We start from the raw sequence: 17,956 nt of genomic DNA on the forward strand, positions 1-17,956 counted from the left end.
GGAAGAAGCCTTAGATTCACAGGGAATAATATGAATTAAGTCAATTTATTTTTTGTTCTGTTTCTTTGTTCTGATTCATCTGCACTTTACACTTGTACTGTTCTCAGAAGTAAGTTTGGTATATCACAGTTCTCTTGTATGGTTTAACTTGGTAGTTCCTCTACATGGTAGAGGAAGCTATGGCCATTTACATACAATCCATAGTGACCTTGTAGTTTAGCATTTTTCAAAGGATCCAACTCCTGCTAATAGCATTAAGTATATATCACCTGGGTTCATTTTTTATGATAAAATCATGTTTTGGCAATGATTGGTAAATGTAATATGAAGGCAGGCAAGCATGTGTCCATATATACATATAAATTAGTGATTTTGAAAACTGGAGGCAAGACCAGGAAAGGTTCTACTATGGAAGAGTCTTGAGGAAGACAGTAAACTAATTGTATAGATAAGAGCTCAAGGGTTAAAAAAAAGAAGATCAAAAGCCGAGAAAGAGATAGCCTTGTCTGAGAATTCCTGCCCTTCACTAATGAACTCTCTTTATTTACACAGGAAATGCCATCAGACCAATAGCTCTTCGAGCTGTTTCTGCAATTGCTAGAGCTCTTCCTGGTTTTCCTGTCTTAGCAACAGGAGGCATTGACTCAGCTGAAAGCGGCTTGCAATTTCTTCATAGTGGTGCTTCTGTTTTACAGGTATCTCTCTCTCTCTCTCTTTCTCTCTCTCTTTCTCTCTCTCTCTCTCTCTCCCTCCCTCCCTGTTTATCTTTTTTGAAACAGTACAAGAATTTGCTTTGAAGACAGATGAGGAAGAGGCTTAAGCCTCAGCCAATTTTTCCTTCATTTCTCAGTCATTGTTGTCTGTCGTTTATTTAATTTATAATCTATCTTTCCGCCATAGTTGGCCTAACAATAGATGTGAATAAATATGAAAAAAATACTTAAAATATTAACAATTGTAAAACATAAGTAGGAGATGTTAATCATTATAAACATATAATCTAAAATAATTGCACAATGCCAATATCACAAAAACTGTTTGTAAATATCAGCTGGATCTCTAAAGGGAATATTACGTACATTTTGGTTATTGCTCTTTGATGAGGATGCCATAGAACTGAAAAAAGCATGAAGATGAACGCAATAAAAATAGAACTGAAAAAAGCATGAAGATGCAGGTAATAAAAATAGAAAAAAAATAAGCAAAGAATCCTATGTATAACTATAACTTATGATACTTTGTAAAAATAGCAGATAAATAGGTATATGAGGGCAGTTATTACAATCAAGGATTATGAAAAATAAATAAATGGAAATTTCCTCCTATTTCACAATAACATACAGTGAATAAAATGTAAAAAGCTATTGAACATACCTAAAATAAAGTATTGTGTTAGTAACCCATTTAATTAGTAATGCTCTGTCCATAACCTGAAGAGCTTTAAAAGATTAGAGAAATTTATTGAAAATAAGATTATCAATGGATAATCTTCATAGAGATATATTACTTCTAGTATTAGAGGTAGTATGCTCTTAATATCAGATGCAAGGCTAGATAATAGGAATCTTGCTGTTATATTAATATCCTGCCTGAGGCTTGCCATAGGCATGCTGAATTTGATAAGCCTTGGGTCTAATCCAACAACATCCTTCGTATTTTATTTTGATTTCAGACAAATTATCTTTCAATTTACTTTATGGTAATCTTAGAAAGTAAAATATAAACTAGCAATGTTACAGTTAGATAGATTTGTTTTTCATTAGTCCCGAGAAAATGGATGTCATAGAGTTCTGGTTAACATAAATTAGTTAGATGACAGAAAAGTGGAGATGCTCATTGGCTCTGCAAATAATTTGATCTTTGACTGAAAAAAAAATCTGGATGATCACTAAATTGCAGTAAAAAGTATATGGAAAATAATTCTTAATCTACTGTCTAGCATAGTAGAAAGAGAGCTGTGTTGTCAAAAGTCAGGAGTCTGGTAACACCTTTTCCAATTAGCACATCTCCCAACAATACTGAAGTTTATGCTTTTTAATAAAATGTTGTCAATTTTTGGCATTTTCACTTGTAGCAGACACTCATGGTACCTGAGAGGATAATGATTGGAATTGATTTTTTAAAAATGGATGGAAGGAAAACAGTCAGAAAGGAACATTCAAGACCTTCTGCTTGCAACATTCACCAGGAAATTAGAATTATTATTTCCATCAATGAAAATACAGAAACCCGAGGCATATAGGAATTGAAAAAAAAACAAAAAAAAACAGACCCGGATAGGAAGAAGTGGAATTGTCAATGCTTTAAAAAAATCTTTTTTTAAAGCAAAGAAAAATATAGTGATAAAATCTGTTTGTTTAAGTGCAGATTTAAAGATCCACAAATCTGGCAAGATTTTGGAAATCTCATGAAGTCCCTCACAACTTCAACATTGTATAACATTTGGCAAATATGTGAGAGTTTATCTGTAAAAAAAATCAGTTTTAGTAAAAGGAGAAGATAAACCAGAGTGTATCAGTTTTGCGTCATGCGCTGACCACGCCTACCCCTGGTTTAGCAAAGGAGAAAAAAGTTGCAATGCGTCATGTGATGACAATATGACACCGTGAGTTTGACACCCCTGGCTCAGACCTGGTTTAGGGGTACAATAGATTTCGATCTCTTTGAAAAATCTGGGATGTTCTGAAAAATCCTTTAATTCCTAAAATCCTAGAAATTAAAAAAAAAGTAAGGCTCTCTCTCTCTCTGTGTGTGTATAAAAACAGCTTTACTTTACAATTAATTATAAGAGGGAGAGAGAGAGAGGTTTCATTCAAATTTTAAATTAATACTTTAAATGTTAAATATTTTCTAGCCACAGATAAAATTACCCTATGGAACAGGTTCTCAGGTTTAAATAAAAGTTACTAATATTGTCAGAAACTTTAATTTTTAGAATATTACAAATAATGCTCCCCACTTTTTATTCTTGATCTAGAGCAGCATTGAGAGCAGTATGAAAAAAGAAAGTATGATCAGCAGGGGAATGTTCCATTGATTTCATTTATGACTACTAATTAGAACTGAACCTCAACCAAAGGACTGTATAACTTCCTACAATTTGTCACACAGCCCCTGAAGATTTCCATTAAAATGTTAGATTAGCTGAAATGTATTATAGTGTTCCTTCCAACTTGCTTAAGGATTTTGATTTGACTTCAAAAATTGATATCTTGATTAGTTTGTTAATGTATAACTTGGCAGAATGATTAGATGGGTGAACGGGTTTGTTATTAATTTATATGAAACTTGCTTATAATAATACATTTTAAAAATGTAACAGAATCGAGAGCCAAAGAAACCTACATAATAGGTTGGCATTCTTACTATCTTTGGAGAATCCCAAGAATTGGAATTAGTGAGGCAAGACCAAATCACCGTAGTGCATGAGAAAATCAACAATTTTCTTTTTGCAAAATTATTATTGAAAACTTCAAGGTAGGATAATTTTATATAGAGTGCAATAACAGCATTGTTTTTAAAAAATACCATATTTGAAGGCTTCTGATTACAATTCTATAAAATATTATTTTATAGCTACTGTTCCCTTCAATGCCATTTGTATAGGAGCATCTACATAGGCACAACTCAGACTAATTTAAGTTGAGCATCTTTATGACTCGTTGTTTTCAAGAAGAGAATGGGAAAACTAATATTAGTTTTCCCATTAATAGCCAACAAAGTATAAATAAGCTTAATTTTAGCTGTGTTCTGGTTACTTTTTAACAAACAATGCAATATTCTTATGAGAGTGGAATGAGAGAAGAATCTGAGGTGAAGCAGTCTAGTAGACTCATCTCAATGAGAGCATCTTATGCATGGTTAAATAGTTGATTAGGTAAGCAGAACATGGATATCTCACAAGCACACATTAAGAGAGTCCAAAGTTGGGTTAACTGAAAGTTAACATTTTCCAAAAGTAGGGTAAGGAATTCTGTGGCCCATAAGGTTGTAGCAAAATTGTTAACAGTCTGGTGTTGAAATTATCAGAGGCCAATTACTGAAGTCAGTGGCAAAGTTTTGTTACAGTCCTGCCTTAAGAAATAGTCCATTCTGAAGCCAAGTGTCTATCTGCCGAGCATGAGCAAGGAGAAGACCAAAATTTTCCAAAAAACAGATGTAACTAGTAACAAAGCCACAGGAGATTAGACTCTTTTGTTCATTGGAAGCAAGGGGCACAAAGTTAGGTTTGTGCCAAGTGTCAAGATTTAGTTCTTCATAGAAAGAACCATTATATGTTGAACGTTGCCAGCTTCTACCCAAACATATTAGGTTCTGGTCAACTCTGATAGCAGAAAATGGTCTACTTGGGAGCAAGATTTTTTTTTTTTTTTGAAATGGCAATTTTTCCTAAGTCTGCCTCTTGTTTCTTTTCTCTTTAGCTTTCAACACAGTGTTGAGAATGTTCTTTTAGTCTGAGTAGCTAAGACTTAGAACTGAGTCAAGGTACATAGATGCAGAATCAGTGGGGCATTTTTCAGCTTGATTTCTCTGACCCTCAGAGTGAAGTCTTACAAGTGCGTCTTCCCATTCCCTCTCTTCTTCTAGTTGCTGATTTCTTGCCAGGGGTATGACAGAACACCAGATATTCAGTAAATAAAAGGAACTCAGAGACCAATAGAGTAACTGATTCACATATTGATAGGAAACCTAATAGCTGTTTCCAGAGCAATCAAGATATACTATTTGCTTTCCCTTCACATACACAAAAAAGTCCTACTCTTCTATAACCAAAAAGCACAAGCAAGCAAATTTAAAAGCTTCTGTTAAAATTGTCTCTATATAGGTTTCTCATTTGGAAATAGAACAATCATTGGAATTCATGTGCTGTATCATTATCTACCTTGCAAAGAAATATTATTAATCAGAACTGAAAGCTTATTCTTTGGATTAACTGTTCTGGCTGCTACAAGAGAAATATGCAGTTAGTCTAATGTTAGTTACAGATAATTCAGACACTTTATTTAGGAAATGACTTCTTGATGGAAAGTTTGTGAATAATGACTCAGATTGATTAAGGTAACTAAGGTAGAATTAGTTATCTTAGCTAGGTTATTTTATTGTAATTTCAAAGGAAGCCGTATACATCTGATGTACTGTACTTCAAAATAATCAAAATGTGTATGTCTTTGTATATACACAGATACACACATATATTACACACACATACAGTATGCATGTTTATATATATGTATATGTATGTATGTATATGTATGTGTGTGTGTGTGTGTGTGTGTGTGTTATACACACACACATATCTATACACACATAAAATAACATGCAAACATGCCAGTGGTGGGATTCAAATTTTTTTACTACCGGTTCTGTGAGTGTGGCTTGGTGGGCATAGCATACCTTGGTGGGCATGGCTTGGTGAGCGTGGTAGGGGAAGGATACTGTAAAATCTCCAAAATCTCCAGGGGTAAGGTTATTGCAAAATCCTATTCCCTCCCCACCCCACTAACCTGCTTTCCAACTCCATTCTCCTGGGCACCGCAACAAAAGAAGACCCAGTCGATTAGCTGGGACTCGGGAGGCAGAGAATAGATGGGACAGGATCTGGTCAGAGGTGGTATTTGCTGGTACTCTGAACTACTCAAAATTTCCACTACCAGTTCTCCAGAACTGGTCAGAACCTGCTGAATACCACCTCTGAAACACACACTACAGTATAAAAGTGTGTATGTATAAATAAAATTCCCTTCTCACTCTTATGGGTGGCATATATCTTCCTCAATCTCAGATCCTGTACCAAAGGCCAAAGAGATTAAGGGTTGTGCACAGTATCTTAACTGTACATAACACTACAGCCTTCTGGATAGAAAGCTCTGTCGTCATTCCTGGGGTCTGTTGGATCTACTTTCCCAGATAAAGAGTCACAGCCCCGAATGCTCCTATCTTGAGGCTGGAAGCTGCTGCTTCCTGTCTTGCCAATTTCATTTTAACTTGTCCAATGGCTTATAAGCTTCCAAAACTGCAGCCAGCCAACCATAATGACTTGTAAGGCAATGTAGAAAAATACTTTAGAGCTCTGTAAGGATGTGCAAAGCATGTTAACTTGAAACATTTCAAAGTCAAAACGGAGTGTTTCAAGCATGAAACAGTTGAAAACATTCTGCACAGTACTAAGCTTTACTGCTGAAATAGTGTTTACTTAGAAGGGATCTGTTTTGGCCTTCTTCTTTTTTTTTAAGTCTTGCCAAGGTTCCCCTGGCCAGATGAAGTCCAGGATCAGAATTTCTCCCCTCAAACAATTCAGGATTCCTACCCTAGATTCAGGATTTGGTGAAGTTAGCATCCTTCAGAAGATTCTAAGTTTAATTCTGATAGTTCCAAAGAATGTCCTATACTCCATGGGAGGTTTCATCAGAGACCTTCTCTCTTCCCCTCCAACTGTATGATTCAATGATTCTAAGGCATGGCAACGCCTTTATGTATTTGCTTGAAGATTGAATTTTTTTTTTCTTCCTTTAAAAACTGTCACTTTCAGAAGAACTTTACCAGGGTATCTTTTCTTCTCCAAGAGTGACTGTCACTGTAGAAAATGGAGATCTAGGAAGTCTACCGCGTCTGGGAAGTGCTCTAGAAGTCATACGTTTTCAACTTATAGATATACTAAATAATTAATTTGCCTACTAAAGTTTGCCTACTAAAACGTATTGTGATATCGATATAACCAAGCAATTAACACTTGAAGCAAAACAATACTTAATTTAAAATTAGTCAACAATGAATCCGAACATACTTTGTTCTGGTGGTATCAATAATGGATGAAACACAGACAAAACATAGCATGATTCTTCCTTAAAGTTTTAAAATTACACAGTCTCACTACTTACTGCATACAGTAGTGAGGTGGGATGGATATTTGTTTTGCCTTAAAGCTATGAAAAGTTAAAACTATCAATATATAACAATAAGAGAAATACAAGAATAGCAGTGTCAGACTTCTACAATTAGATTTCCAAAGTTGTGATATTTCTGTGATGAAAAATGGATTAATATTTAGATACATTTATGTTTAACAAAATGTATTCCATCTCAACATATTTTCTTTTCTTTTAAGCAAGCTCTCTTTCTTAAATCTTTGGTTTGGCAAATAAGACTTTCATCTCCATTCACATATCTCTTCTTCCCATATGCATGTCCTCAACCCAGTCACCTCTTTTTCTTTGGTGTATGTATTTCTTAAAAGGCTTTTGAGGCAGAGACATGCCTTTTTAAAAATCATCTTACTATGGGAAATTAAAAATGAAGACAATTATAGAAAATTCCAGTTGAAAGAGAAATTGCATTATCAAATATGCCATAAAAGCACAAAAATATTAAAGTAAAATCACTTCAGAGCAGCCTGTATGATTCAATTGTAGATCAATAGTGTGTAGTTAATGCATTAGCAGTAGAGCATTAATTTGCAATTACCGCAGGTGATCTGATCCTCTATGTGCTGTCCATTGACATAAATGACCTTTTGTTGAAAAGGATTCTGCAGGCATTATTTCTAGCAGCTGTAACGAGAAAAGAAATAGAACAAGTCACTTTTGATCTCTCTTGCACTCTCTCTCTTTCTCTCTCACACACAGACACACACATGCACATATACACATATACCTAGAAATATTTGTGTGAGAGATAGAGAGAGACAGCAAGATCCTGAGATAGAGAGAAAGAGACAGACAGACAGACAAATTGAAAATGAAATTAGGTCTGTTTTAGCCATTGAATTCCTTGAATATTCATTTGTTGTGTTAGAAAAAATATATTCATCCTTTTGGCCAGGATATTGAAAAATGAATGAGGTTCTAATGGTGTATTCTTTCATCCATGCTGGATTTATTCACTGAATGAAAATGTTGTTGAATGGTTCATCATAAATCTTGCTGCTTTTAAGCAATTTTCACTGATGGTGAAGTTGGAAATGTTAGACCTGTAAAGTTGGATCTACTAGTGTCCTTCTGCTGAGCACTGTTTTGCCAGGAGAATGAATTATTAATAGCTTCACAATCCCAGATCTTGTCAATTGATTTGGAGCAAACTCTAGAGTAGATTTGAGGCAGACGAGAGGAGAGGAGCAATAGGAAATAGGAACCTTCAGTGTGAAAGTTAAGCATATTTGCTTTATGCTAATTTCATTCTCAGTTTTATCCTGTTCCTTTACTAAGACAACGTTAAACAATATTTATTTCTCAACATTGGCTTTTGCAGTTGAAGAAGATGAAGGGGGAAAACTCTTGCATAAGAGGAAGCATCTACAGTTTGTAGTTTTGTCTTCAGCTCTGTAGCTCTATAATCAGTACTATATTGAAAAGGGTTTATCTTTAAAAAAACCAAAACACCATGCATTTTCTAAAGCAATCCTCCCAGCCAACAATAGTGTCTGGACTATCTTGCCAACAGTCATTTCTTCAAAGTATGAAGAAATTGTTTCAGAAACTGGGATTTTTTTTTATTTTTTTTTTGTAGTGTTCTAATACCATCCATTTTGCTCTTACAAAATTTGAAAATTATCTGGGCAAAAAGACAAGCAGAAGGAACCGTGTCTTGTCTGTATGAAAGGAGGAAGGTGTTGCTTTATTCCTATAGGACTTTAGGGGTCAGATAACTTTTCTTCTTTTATAGATCACAAATACGCTTCTTTCGTGGACACAAAATTGAGTTCACAAATTCTTACAGCCAAGCTGATGGAGCCCAAAAGCAATTTTAACAGAAAGAAAATATAGCAGTTTTGAAGGAATAGGCTCAAAAGGATGAGAGGTTAATCACTCCATGACTAAATTGAGGTCCCAAGACAGAAAAATTGTTTTGCTGGCTAGTTTTGATAGACTTGCTGCTTACAAAAATATGGCCCCTGGAGTAAGGGCCTCAAAATTCTTGCTTTCAGTATTGTTCATTACAGATCTCTGTCTGTCAAAAGTGCAGGGCAATAAAAGTTCATCCAGAATGGACTCCAAAAAAGAGAAATCCTTGCATTTTAGCTCTCTACAGTGCACTTCTCCTCAGTGTTTTCAGTCTCAGGGTTTTAAGACGGTTTCCAAATAGGTAGACCTGTTTATGTCTAGGTGGCCTGGACTTCTTGGCTAGCCATCTTTCAGTCCTGACATTTTTGTCTATTAAGCCGAAGCAAAAACCTTCCCCAGGAGCTGCAGTGGTAAAATTACCCCTGTAATAATGCTCCACATTTTAACTCTGCTCTATAGTTTACAAAAGAAAGGAAACTTTCTTCAGTCTAAGTTATTTAAATGGTTCTGCTTCAAAATAGTTAAGTCTGGTTTTAAAAAGAGATTGGCGGGTTTTTAAAAAAGACAAGTTTAGTTTTTGGCTGTCTTTGATCTTCCCTGCAGAGTGGTTTCTCTCAAGAGAACAAATTTAAAGACATTTGTAATATACATACAAACTGCCTAGTTATCAAAAATGCAATCATTTGATTTTATGATACATAAAGTAATATGAGAAAATTTGATAAAAGATTAGAATTTCAGGTGGATAGTTTACCATCTTTTACTGCTATGAAAAAAAAAACACAGATTAAAAGGAAGGTAGCAAACACACATTTTTCTGCTAATACTAAGGTTAGCATGAGTAGAAAAGCAATGCACAAGTTGATATTAGGCTAGATAGATATATTTTATTTCAGCTCTTAATAGGATTGAGACATTTTTCAAGCTGAATGAGAAACACTCATCATTTATATAAAGACATGGAAAGAGTTTGGCTGCGTCAGATCAAAAGACCATATATCTGACCAACATTTCCCACAGAAGCAAAAGCAGGTACTTACGGGAACCTCAAAACCAGACAGTACTATGTATTTTTATTATTTGATTTGATTTGTATACTGCACATCTCACCGAGACCACTGTAAGCAGCAAAACTAATTTTAAAACAATAGAAATATCAGATAAGAATAATCAAAAGCATACAAAGGCAAAAAAAAAAAAAAACCTCATTCAATAGTCCTTGTTCATGTTGGGCTCCAATATCTTAGAAAAAAATTAGGAAATTGCTTTCTATCAGGTCATCTTATTAGTTACCAGACCAATTTAATTTATTTTTTAAATGTAAAACTATCATTAGCATAAGCTTATTGGTCAACTTTTTTTTAACATTTGGGCGGCATTCTTTTTATGAAGGGAGCAAGGAAGACAAAACCAGAGCATCAATCAAGTGATGTCATGGGCAACCTTCTTTGCAGCCATTTTGATATGTCTCAAAAGCAAATTCTATTCAATAATTCTAAGGTAGAGGTACGGGATAATTGTCCTGTTCCAGCAGAGACAGATTATAAAGAGAAAAGCCCACAATGAATCGTATAGATTCCTCATCCAGCCTTACTGGAACTTTTAATTGTTTTTTAAATTTTGGAAATTACCAGTGAAACAATTAATAGTATTTAATTGGTCTCATGATGCCTTGAGCAAGGATGAGGGAATGCTACAACGAAACTGGTGATGCATGAATTAGGATTAATTTTGTCTTCCAAAACTACTATAGAACCAAATAAAGGTGAAGATTTATTTGGACCAGATCACAAATACACAAATTATTTTGTGGACACAAAATTGCTTTCATTATTGAAAACTCAGTTAAAATTAGAATGGCTTCCATTGTTAAAACAAAGGATGACTGACTCATTGTTTAAAATGAACGTTCTTATCTCAGTTCATATTGATCAGTTTTTTTAAAACAGGTTTTATTTTCTTTAATATACAGAAATGAATAGAAAAAAACCATAGAAATTTTTAAAAATTCATAAATATAAAAGAAAGGAACATAAAGCATTAGCAGACATATAGCAAAAAGAAAGAAGAACTAAATGGGTAAAGACAGCATTATGCTTCATGTGGAGTAACATGGGTATTGCTTCCATTACATAGAGAACCAGTTCATAAATAGAGAGCAAATGTACATCATTAGTCCAAGATTCTAAATCTGAAATGTCATTTTCTTTCCATTGTAACACTTTCCTACATTTCTTGCTCTATAAACCCAAAGTTCTTCATATATTGATATAATTTAATATGCAATTCAGTTTCATCCTAGTGTCCCTATACTTATCTTTTCAATCTATATTAAGAAACTTATTAAATAAAAATGGGCAAATCTGGAACAAGCCCATATTCCATGTATCAATGCCCTCTCAATCATTTTACACTTCCAGTCTTATGAAATCAATGAACAAGTCTTTCAAACATTATCTAACTGGTACATTAAACTTTAAAAAATGAATTAATCTTATTTCAAAAATTAAAGAAATGTGTACAACACTTTAAAATTTTTAATTACTAATTTCTTAATATGTATTCTCACTCTTTATTGTCAATGTTTGCCTTGGTAATATTCTTTATAATGGTATAAATGATCTAAAGCATTTCTCAATTTGCTGTATCAGCAAACAACAACTTGAATGACTTACTGTCATATCTATGGACTTTTCAAATCATGTAAGGTCAATAGAGGATAGTTGGGATTTTATCATTTTTGTTTATTAAATAAAATATATAGCAATTCTTATCAGTTCAGTTAGCATATTAAACTTACTGTCAAGTAGTGAGACTACACAGGGAGAAATGTCAAGGATGAACTTTCATATGTGAATAGTAACTCATTGTGGCCCCAAAACATGCAAACAAATGCACATAAAGGTTGAAGGATATTATTTTGGGGTCTGGATCTTAGGAAATATTAAAAAATAGGAACTAATGTTCTGGAAATAAATCTAATCAGAACCAAAGCAAAGGGCAAAATTATTGTCTAAATAAGTTTTAAGATTAAGATGCAAGTAGAATTCATGACTAAAACATAAAATAAAAAAGAACCAGAACCAAAGAACCAGAACTGTAGAAAACCTTGTTCCTTAAACTAGGATTAACTGGATCACAAAGCCAAGTTAATCTAATCTAAGAAAATGCTCATATAGACACTGCTAAGTTTCATACAAATATAAATATTTTGACATCTACCCGACCCATTAGAGTGAGGAAGCAGGGAATGCTGCAGGTCCCACCCCTGAGGGAGATACACCTGGTGGGATCTAGAAGAAGGTCCTTCTCTGTGGTGGCTCCATCTTTCTAGAACATCATTCCCCCAGAGATTAGAATGCCCCCCTTGTTAATACTATTCCGAAAGGCACTGAAGACCTGGTTTTGCCAGCAGGCCTGGGGAACCCAGAGAGGGATGGAACCCATCAGATGGCTAGTGTGACCCGCTGTTGTCGGGTGGAGGGGTGGGAGTTGGTTTTTGTTTTGTTTTGTTTTTTTGTTTTCCCAAATTTTGTTCTATTGTACTTTACTAATTTATTTAATTCTTTTTATTAGTTCTTATTATTTTTATTTTTTGTTTTAAATATGATTTTACATTGTGTAAGCCGCCTTGAGTCGCCATGGGTGAATAGGCGGCAATATAAATCAAATAAATAAATAAACAGTAGAAGTTGGCAGGTGCCACTTGAGTAAAAACAATGCAAAGATTTCTTCGTACAACATATGAATGTCAAAATCTGAAGAAAGCTTTGTGTCAGAAAAGACCACATATATAAAATACAACTTATGTATGTATGCATGTATGCATGTATGTGTACACACACATACACACACACACACACATGCATACATACATAAGTTGTACTGTGCAGGACTTCAAAATATTTCTTTTTTTCATAATAATCTGCTTAAAAATGTCTGAATATCTAATTTTGTAGGACTGGAATTTGTAGCTTCACAAATATTAGCTGCATTTGACCAAAGTATGATATACAATATTCAAAACAAGTTTTAGTTGGCCCTTTTCTTTTTCTAATAAGAACTTTGTGTCTAATGAGGATCAATGCCTCTTGCCTAAAATATTTTAATGCAGTTTTCTATACTTCCCAAAATATTATCATAAGCTTATGGAAATGGTTTCTTTTGAATTTAAAAAAATTAAGATAGATCTTCCATTAATGTTTTTCTAAAAGTAGGAAAAATTGTTTTAACTTTTTAAACTAAAAACGATATAAAATAAAAACAGTGACAAATTTGCTTCCTACGCAATACATGACAATAATACTTCAGGCATACTTTTAGTGCTTTATCATTATATTTCAAAGAAAAGTCAACCAGTTTAAAGGTAAAAATACAAAATAGCTTGTCTATTCTAGGACCTTTCAAAGATACCAAGATACTAAGTAAAGAATTTTCATTGCTTATCCCATCAGTATGAAATTGCAAGGTCAAAGGATGACTTCTTAATAGGGTGGCATTTGGAAAGTTCTTTTACTTAACAATCTTCTGTTGTTTAGTTCCAAAGCTGAGCTAAGTCTCCATCTTTTGGAGGAAGCAAAATGGCATACTTGTAAATGCTGGAATTTTATCAATTCAACAAAAATCTGGAGGAAAGGATAGCGGAATGAAACATTTGTGATCTTTCATAAATGTGTTGACATCGCTGCAGCATAGATGAAAGAGCCCTGGAAATATCTCCAAAACTCATTTTGCTGTCCTTTGATGGTTGACATTGTTTTTAAAGGCAACACATAGAGATAAGTCAGTTTTGATAGTGTAAATACCATGTACAACAATTAACATAGCAGAATAGTATGTGTTTGCAAGTTACTTCTTTGTATTTTGAAGTCTTGGATGGTGGATGTAAAGAATGGAAAATGAGCACACAGCATTTTGGACAATGGAAAAATAAGCATTTCCAATCATTGACATAACAAATCTACGGAGAATGTGTACAAAATGATAATATCGTTATGGATTTTAAAGATGACCCAAAGGGAGCAACTCTGTGAAGGAGGATTAAGTGGGTTAATCCACAGCAACTGTCCCAAACTAGCGCTGCTCAAATACATTAAACCAACTTGTATAATTCCCCACAGTCAATTCTGTAGTGACATGTGCTAACTATAGTTTTCTAATAAACCATACATCTCACAAGAAATCCCAAGCCATGTGCTCCTGCCTTTGTATTTATTCTTAATTCAAGAATTTTCTAGCCATAGAATCACTTGGCTGCTTTCAATAGAATGGAATGGAATGGAATGGAACGGAACGGAACAACAGAACAGAACAGAACAGAACAGAACAGAATAGAATGGAATGGAATGGAATAGAATTCTTTATTGGCCAAGTGTGATTGGACACACAAGGAATTTGCATATGCTATCAGTGTACATAAAAGAAAAGATACATTCATCAAGAGTCGAGAATCATAAGTTACAACACATAATAATAGCCAGAGGGTACAATAAGCAATCAAATCATACTAGGAAACAGTCAATAAAAATCGTTAGGATACAGCAACAAGGTTACAGTCATACAGTCATAAGTGGGAGGAGATGGGTGAAAGGAAGGATGGGAGGATTAACAGTAATAGTAATGCAGATTTAGTAAATAGTTTGACAGTGTTGAGGGAATTATTTATTTAGCAGAGTGATGGTGTTCAGGGGAAAACTGTTCTTGTGTCTAGTTGTTCTGGTGTGCACTGCTCTATATTGTTTTGAGGAAAGGAGTTGAAACAGTTTATTTCCAGGATGTGAGGGGGTCTGTAAATATTTTCACAGCCCTCTTTTTGACTTGTGCAGGTCCTCCAGTGAAGGCAGGTTGGTAGTAATTGTTTTTTCTGCAAGTCCAAACAGACAGTTCTAGAGTCTGTGTCTGTCTATGTATAGTTGCAGATACCATATACCATATATATATAGACTATATATATATATATATATATATATATATATATATATATATATATATATATATATATATATCGCCATATATATAGTGCCAGTGCAATATATATATATATATATATATATATTATTAAATATGAAAGTTATATATATTATATAGTTATAAATTCAACTCTGGGGATACAGATCTTTGGGATGAGAAAACAGGAAAACTTCTATTTATGTAATGAATTTAATGTATAACAATCCATCTCTCCTAAATGACGCATTTCAAAAGGCAGTTTGGTTCAGAGTGAAATCATTCAATGGTACTACCTTGATACATGATTTCAAATCATAATGTAACCCGTGTAACTCTACTGCATATTGTTTTGAGGGTCAAACATACTCTGTCTGCCTTAATTTTGTACTAATTGTAGCCATTTCAAACCCATCAAAACATGTTTGAGTGAGTAGCTTTTCCATCATCTGAACATCTTATCTGTGTTCCACAACTTTTTCCTACAGAAATCTCATCTTTATAGGCAGGTGTCACTATTGTCTACAAGCTAGTAGTTGGACTTGATAGCTTCCTAATTTACAATAATTATGCTGTTATTTCAGTTTATGTCATAAATAAATGATAACCATTAATTAGAAATCAGAACTCTTTTATATTTCGGACTTCCGGTTTGAGCTTCTTCGGCGACAGACCGAAACCTCGTCTCTGCGAGGCTTCAATCTGTGCTCGCTGCTGGAGCGCCCCGAGCCAGCTGGTTTTGGGGCTAAGCCACCCCGTAGAGGTGGTGAAGAAGTGGGAGACTGCCTGCAGGGTTGAGGAGAGCCGCATATCTCCTCCCCAGCTGGCCATTACTCCCTTTCCCGAAGGCGGTTGTAGCGGTGGTCAGAAATGGCCACCACAAAGAAGAACTCGACCGGAAAAGAATGTGCAGGAGGAAGATAAGAAGAGAAAGTTTTGTTTGACCGGTGTCAAACAGCAAAAGCAACAAATAAGGTACCCTGAAATTGAAACTATTAAAAAAAAAACAATAACATTGTTCCCTAAGAAGATTTTTAAGCTGTGAAGGAGAGAGAAAAGGGAAAAGATTTTTTTTTCTCCTTTTCCTATACTGACAGCTAAGAGACTTAAGCAAGAAATTGGAAAAAAATCCATTTTGACATTAATAGGCATTTAATGCTGAAAATAAAAAGTCAAAGGGATAATAAAGATTTCTGGATAATCAAAAGCTTTTGAAAACAGGAAAGGAGAGAAAAAGGATAAAAGGGCAGGATCTGGAAGGGAGGAGACTGCCTGGAATTAAAAAGAACTTACAGCAAAATCTCAACAAGACTTCCAAAAGATACATTCTAACTGAAATATCACAGCAAAAACCCCAGGAAGAGAAAGTGGAAAAAGAAATAAGAAGAAATAACTTGGGACTATTTGGATTACTTGATGATCTCTGGATTTTTGGTATTGTATTGGAATGACTAAAATCAATCGGGTGGTTGTTTAAAACTGTTTAAAATGGCTCCACTTTTAGAAGAACTGAAAATGGAACTTAAAAAGTACAAAGAAGATGCAGAAGAAGGAGAGGGTTCTTTTGGCTTCGTATTTCAGTTTTTAGAAATGGAGATTTGGAATTATGAGAAACAACAAGAAATGCCTGCAGAACAAGAAGATTGCAACAAAGAAGAAGCCATCTTTAATGAACAAGTAATCTTAGGTGGGGGGAAAAAGGAAAGGGGGGAAAGAAAATGGAAAGTTTAAGATTGGGAAAAACAACTCAAAAAAAATAGAGTGAAAAATAAGTATAAAATCAGAAAGCAACAGAAGAGGGATATGCAGAAGAGAGAATTAGAAGTAGAGAGACAAGGGGGTTAAAAAGGGGAGGGAGAAGATGAGAGGGAAGAAAGAAAGGAAAATAAGTTATAAAGGACAGAAACAAAATACAGAGAAACAGGGCCTATTTAGAGATAATGGGTGAAAATTTAATGGAAAAAGGGTTTCTGCAAAGGTACATAAGATAGTATTGTTATATTAGAAACAGAAATAATTTTAGAAAATATGAAACAATGTATGATTAAAATGTTTGATAAAATAGCTATTGTAATTCAGTGGAATGCTTGTCAATAAACAAATGTAACAAAATGAATATTTAATGATTTACAAAACATATGTGAAGAGAAATAAGGGAAAAATTAATTATGGAGATTATATGTGTCTTTAAGGAAATATGATATTTAATTGAAAAGAAGTGTTAAAGATGTTAAGATTTTATTGATTATTAATGATAGAACTGAATTGGAATGGAATGAGGGTTTATAATTACATATATTTATAATCTTTTTTTAAAAGAGTATAGTGTGTATTATAAGAATGTACCAAGCAGAATTTGATTGGAAGTTATGTATTATGTATTATATTGAAGGTCATAACCTTAAGGTATATATTGAAGTTTAAATAAGAGTTGAATGGATGTAATTAAAAGATATAAAGGTGTCATACTCCAATTAGTAACTACAGGAGAAAATTTGTTTGATGAGAAAAGATAATATGAAATTGAAACAGAACAGACAAAAGTGTAAATATAATGATTTGAATTAAGATGAGATAATAAATAAAATAAATACTGAGAAAATCAAAAGAGGGGAAAAACTATATAGAAAATGTAAAATAGTATAAGATATGGAATAGAATACAAAAAGGAGCATGAAATTGAGTTTTGTGTCTGTATAAAGAAGTTCAACCCGGGGCCATGCTATTTTCAAAAAAGATGTTTTACTTGTATTCTGTATGTGTGAAAACCCAAATAAAACTTTATTTTAAAAAAAAAAGAACTCTTGTATATTTCAAGTGCACGAATATTGTCAAAAAAGAACAAGGTTTCAATAAGGTCTGACTTAGTTTAAGCATATAGAAGATTATAGTTTTATCTACCTATCTGGTGTTCCCTTGTTTTTTCCATAGAAGTAAGGAAAGTGTTCCTCTTATGTTTAAAAATTAGAAGCCCTTAGCAAACAAAGACATTTAAATAAATCATTGGTTGAATTTTACAGTTAAATAACCTGTGGAGGAAATTATAAAGATAATCTCTATAATTGTTCTGAAAAAATGGAAAGAGGGAGAAGAGAGAGAGAGAGAAAGAAAGAGAAATAGAGGGAGCACTTAAATCTATGAGAAGCATAGTAGACCTAATTAATGCTTGCAGTGTTCCTCCAGAGAAACAGGTTTTAAGTAATGTAAATGGGCTGCATAAGAAATGTTCTTGT

At 33.8% G+C, this 17,956-nt stretch overlaps 1 protein-coding gene across 4 annotated transcripts in view; it reads left to right on the top strand.

Moving 5' to 3' along the window:
- Window positions 1–17,956, top strand: part of DPYD (dihydropyrimidine dehydrogenase) — a 679,957-nt gene that overhangs the window by 573,352 nt on the left and 88,649 nt on the right. For all 4 annotated transcript variants that reach the window (XM_087960624.1, XM_087960625.1, XM_087960623.1 and 1 more), the window contains one exon: window positions 553–695. In XM_087960624.1, coding sequence (XP_087816750.1) covers window positions 553–695 — 143 coding nt within the window. The remainder of the gene's footprint in view (window positions 1–552; window positions 696–17,956) is intronic.

Source organism: Notechis scutatus, chromosome 3 (genome assembly GCF_049901735.1).
Source record: "Notechis scutatus isolate UNSWTSFEM ecotype Mainland chromosome 3, rNotScu1.2, whole genome shotgun sequence".
Taxonomy (NCBI): domain Eukaryota; kingdom Metazoa; phylum Chordata; class Lepidosauria; order Squamata; family Elapidae; genus Notechis; species Notechis scutatus.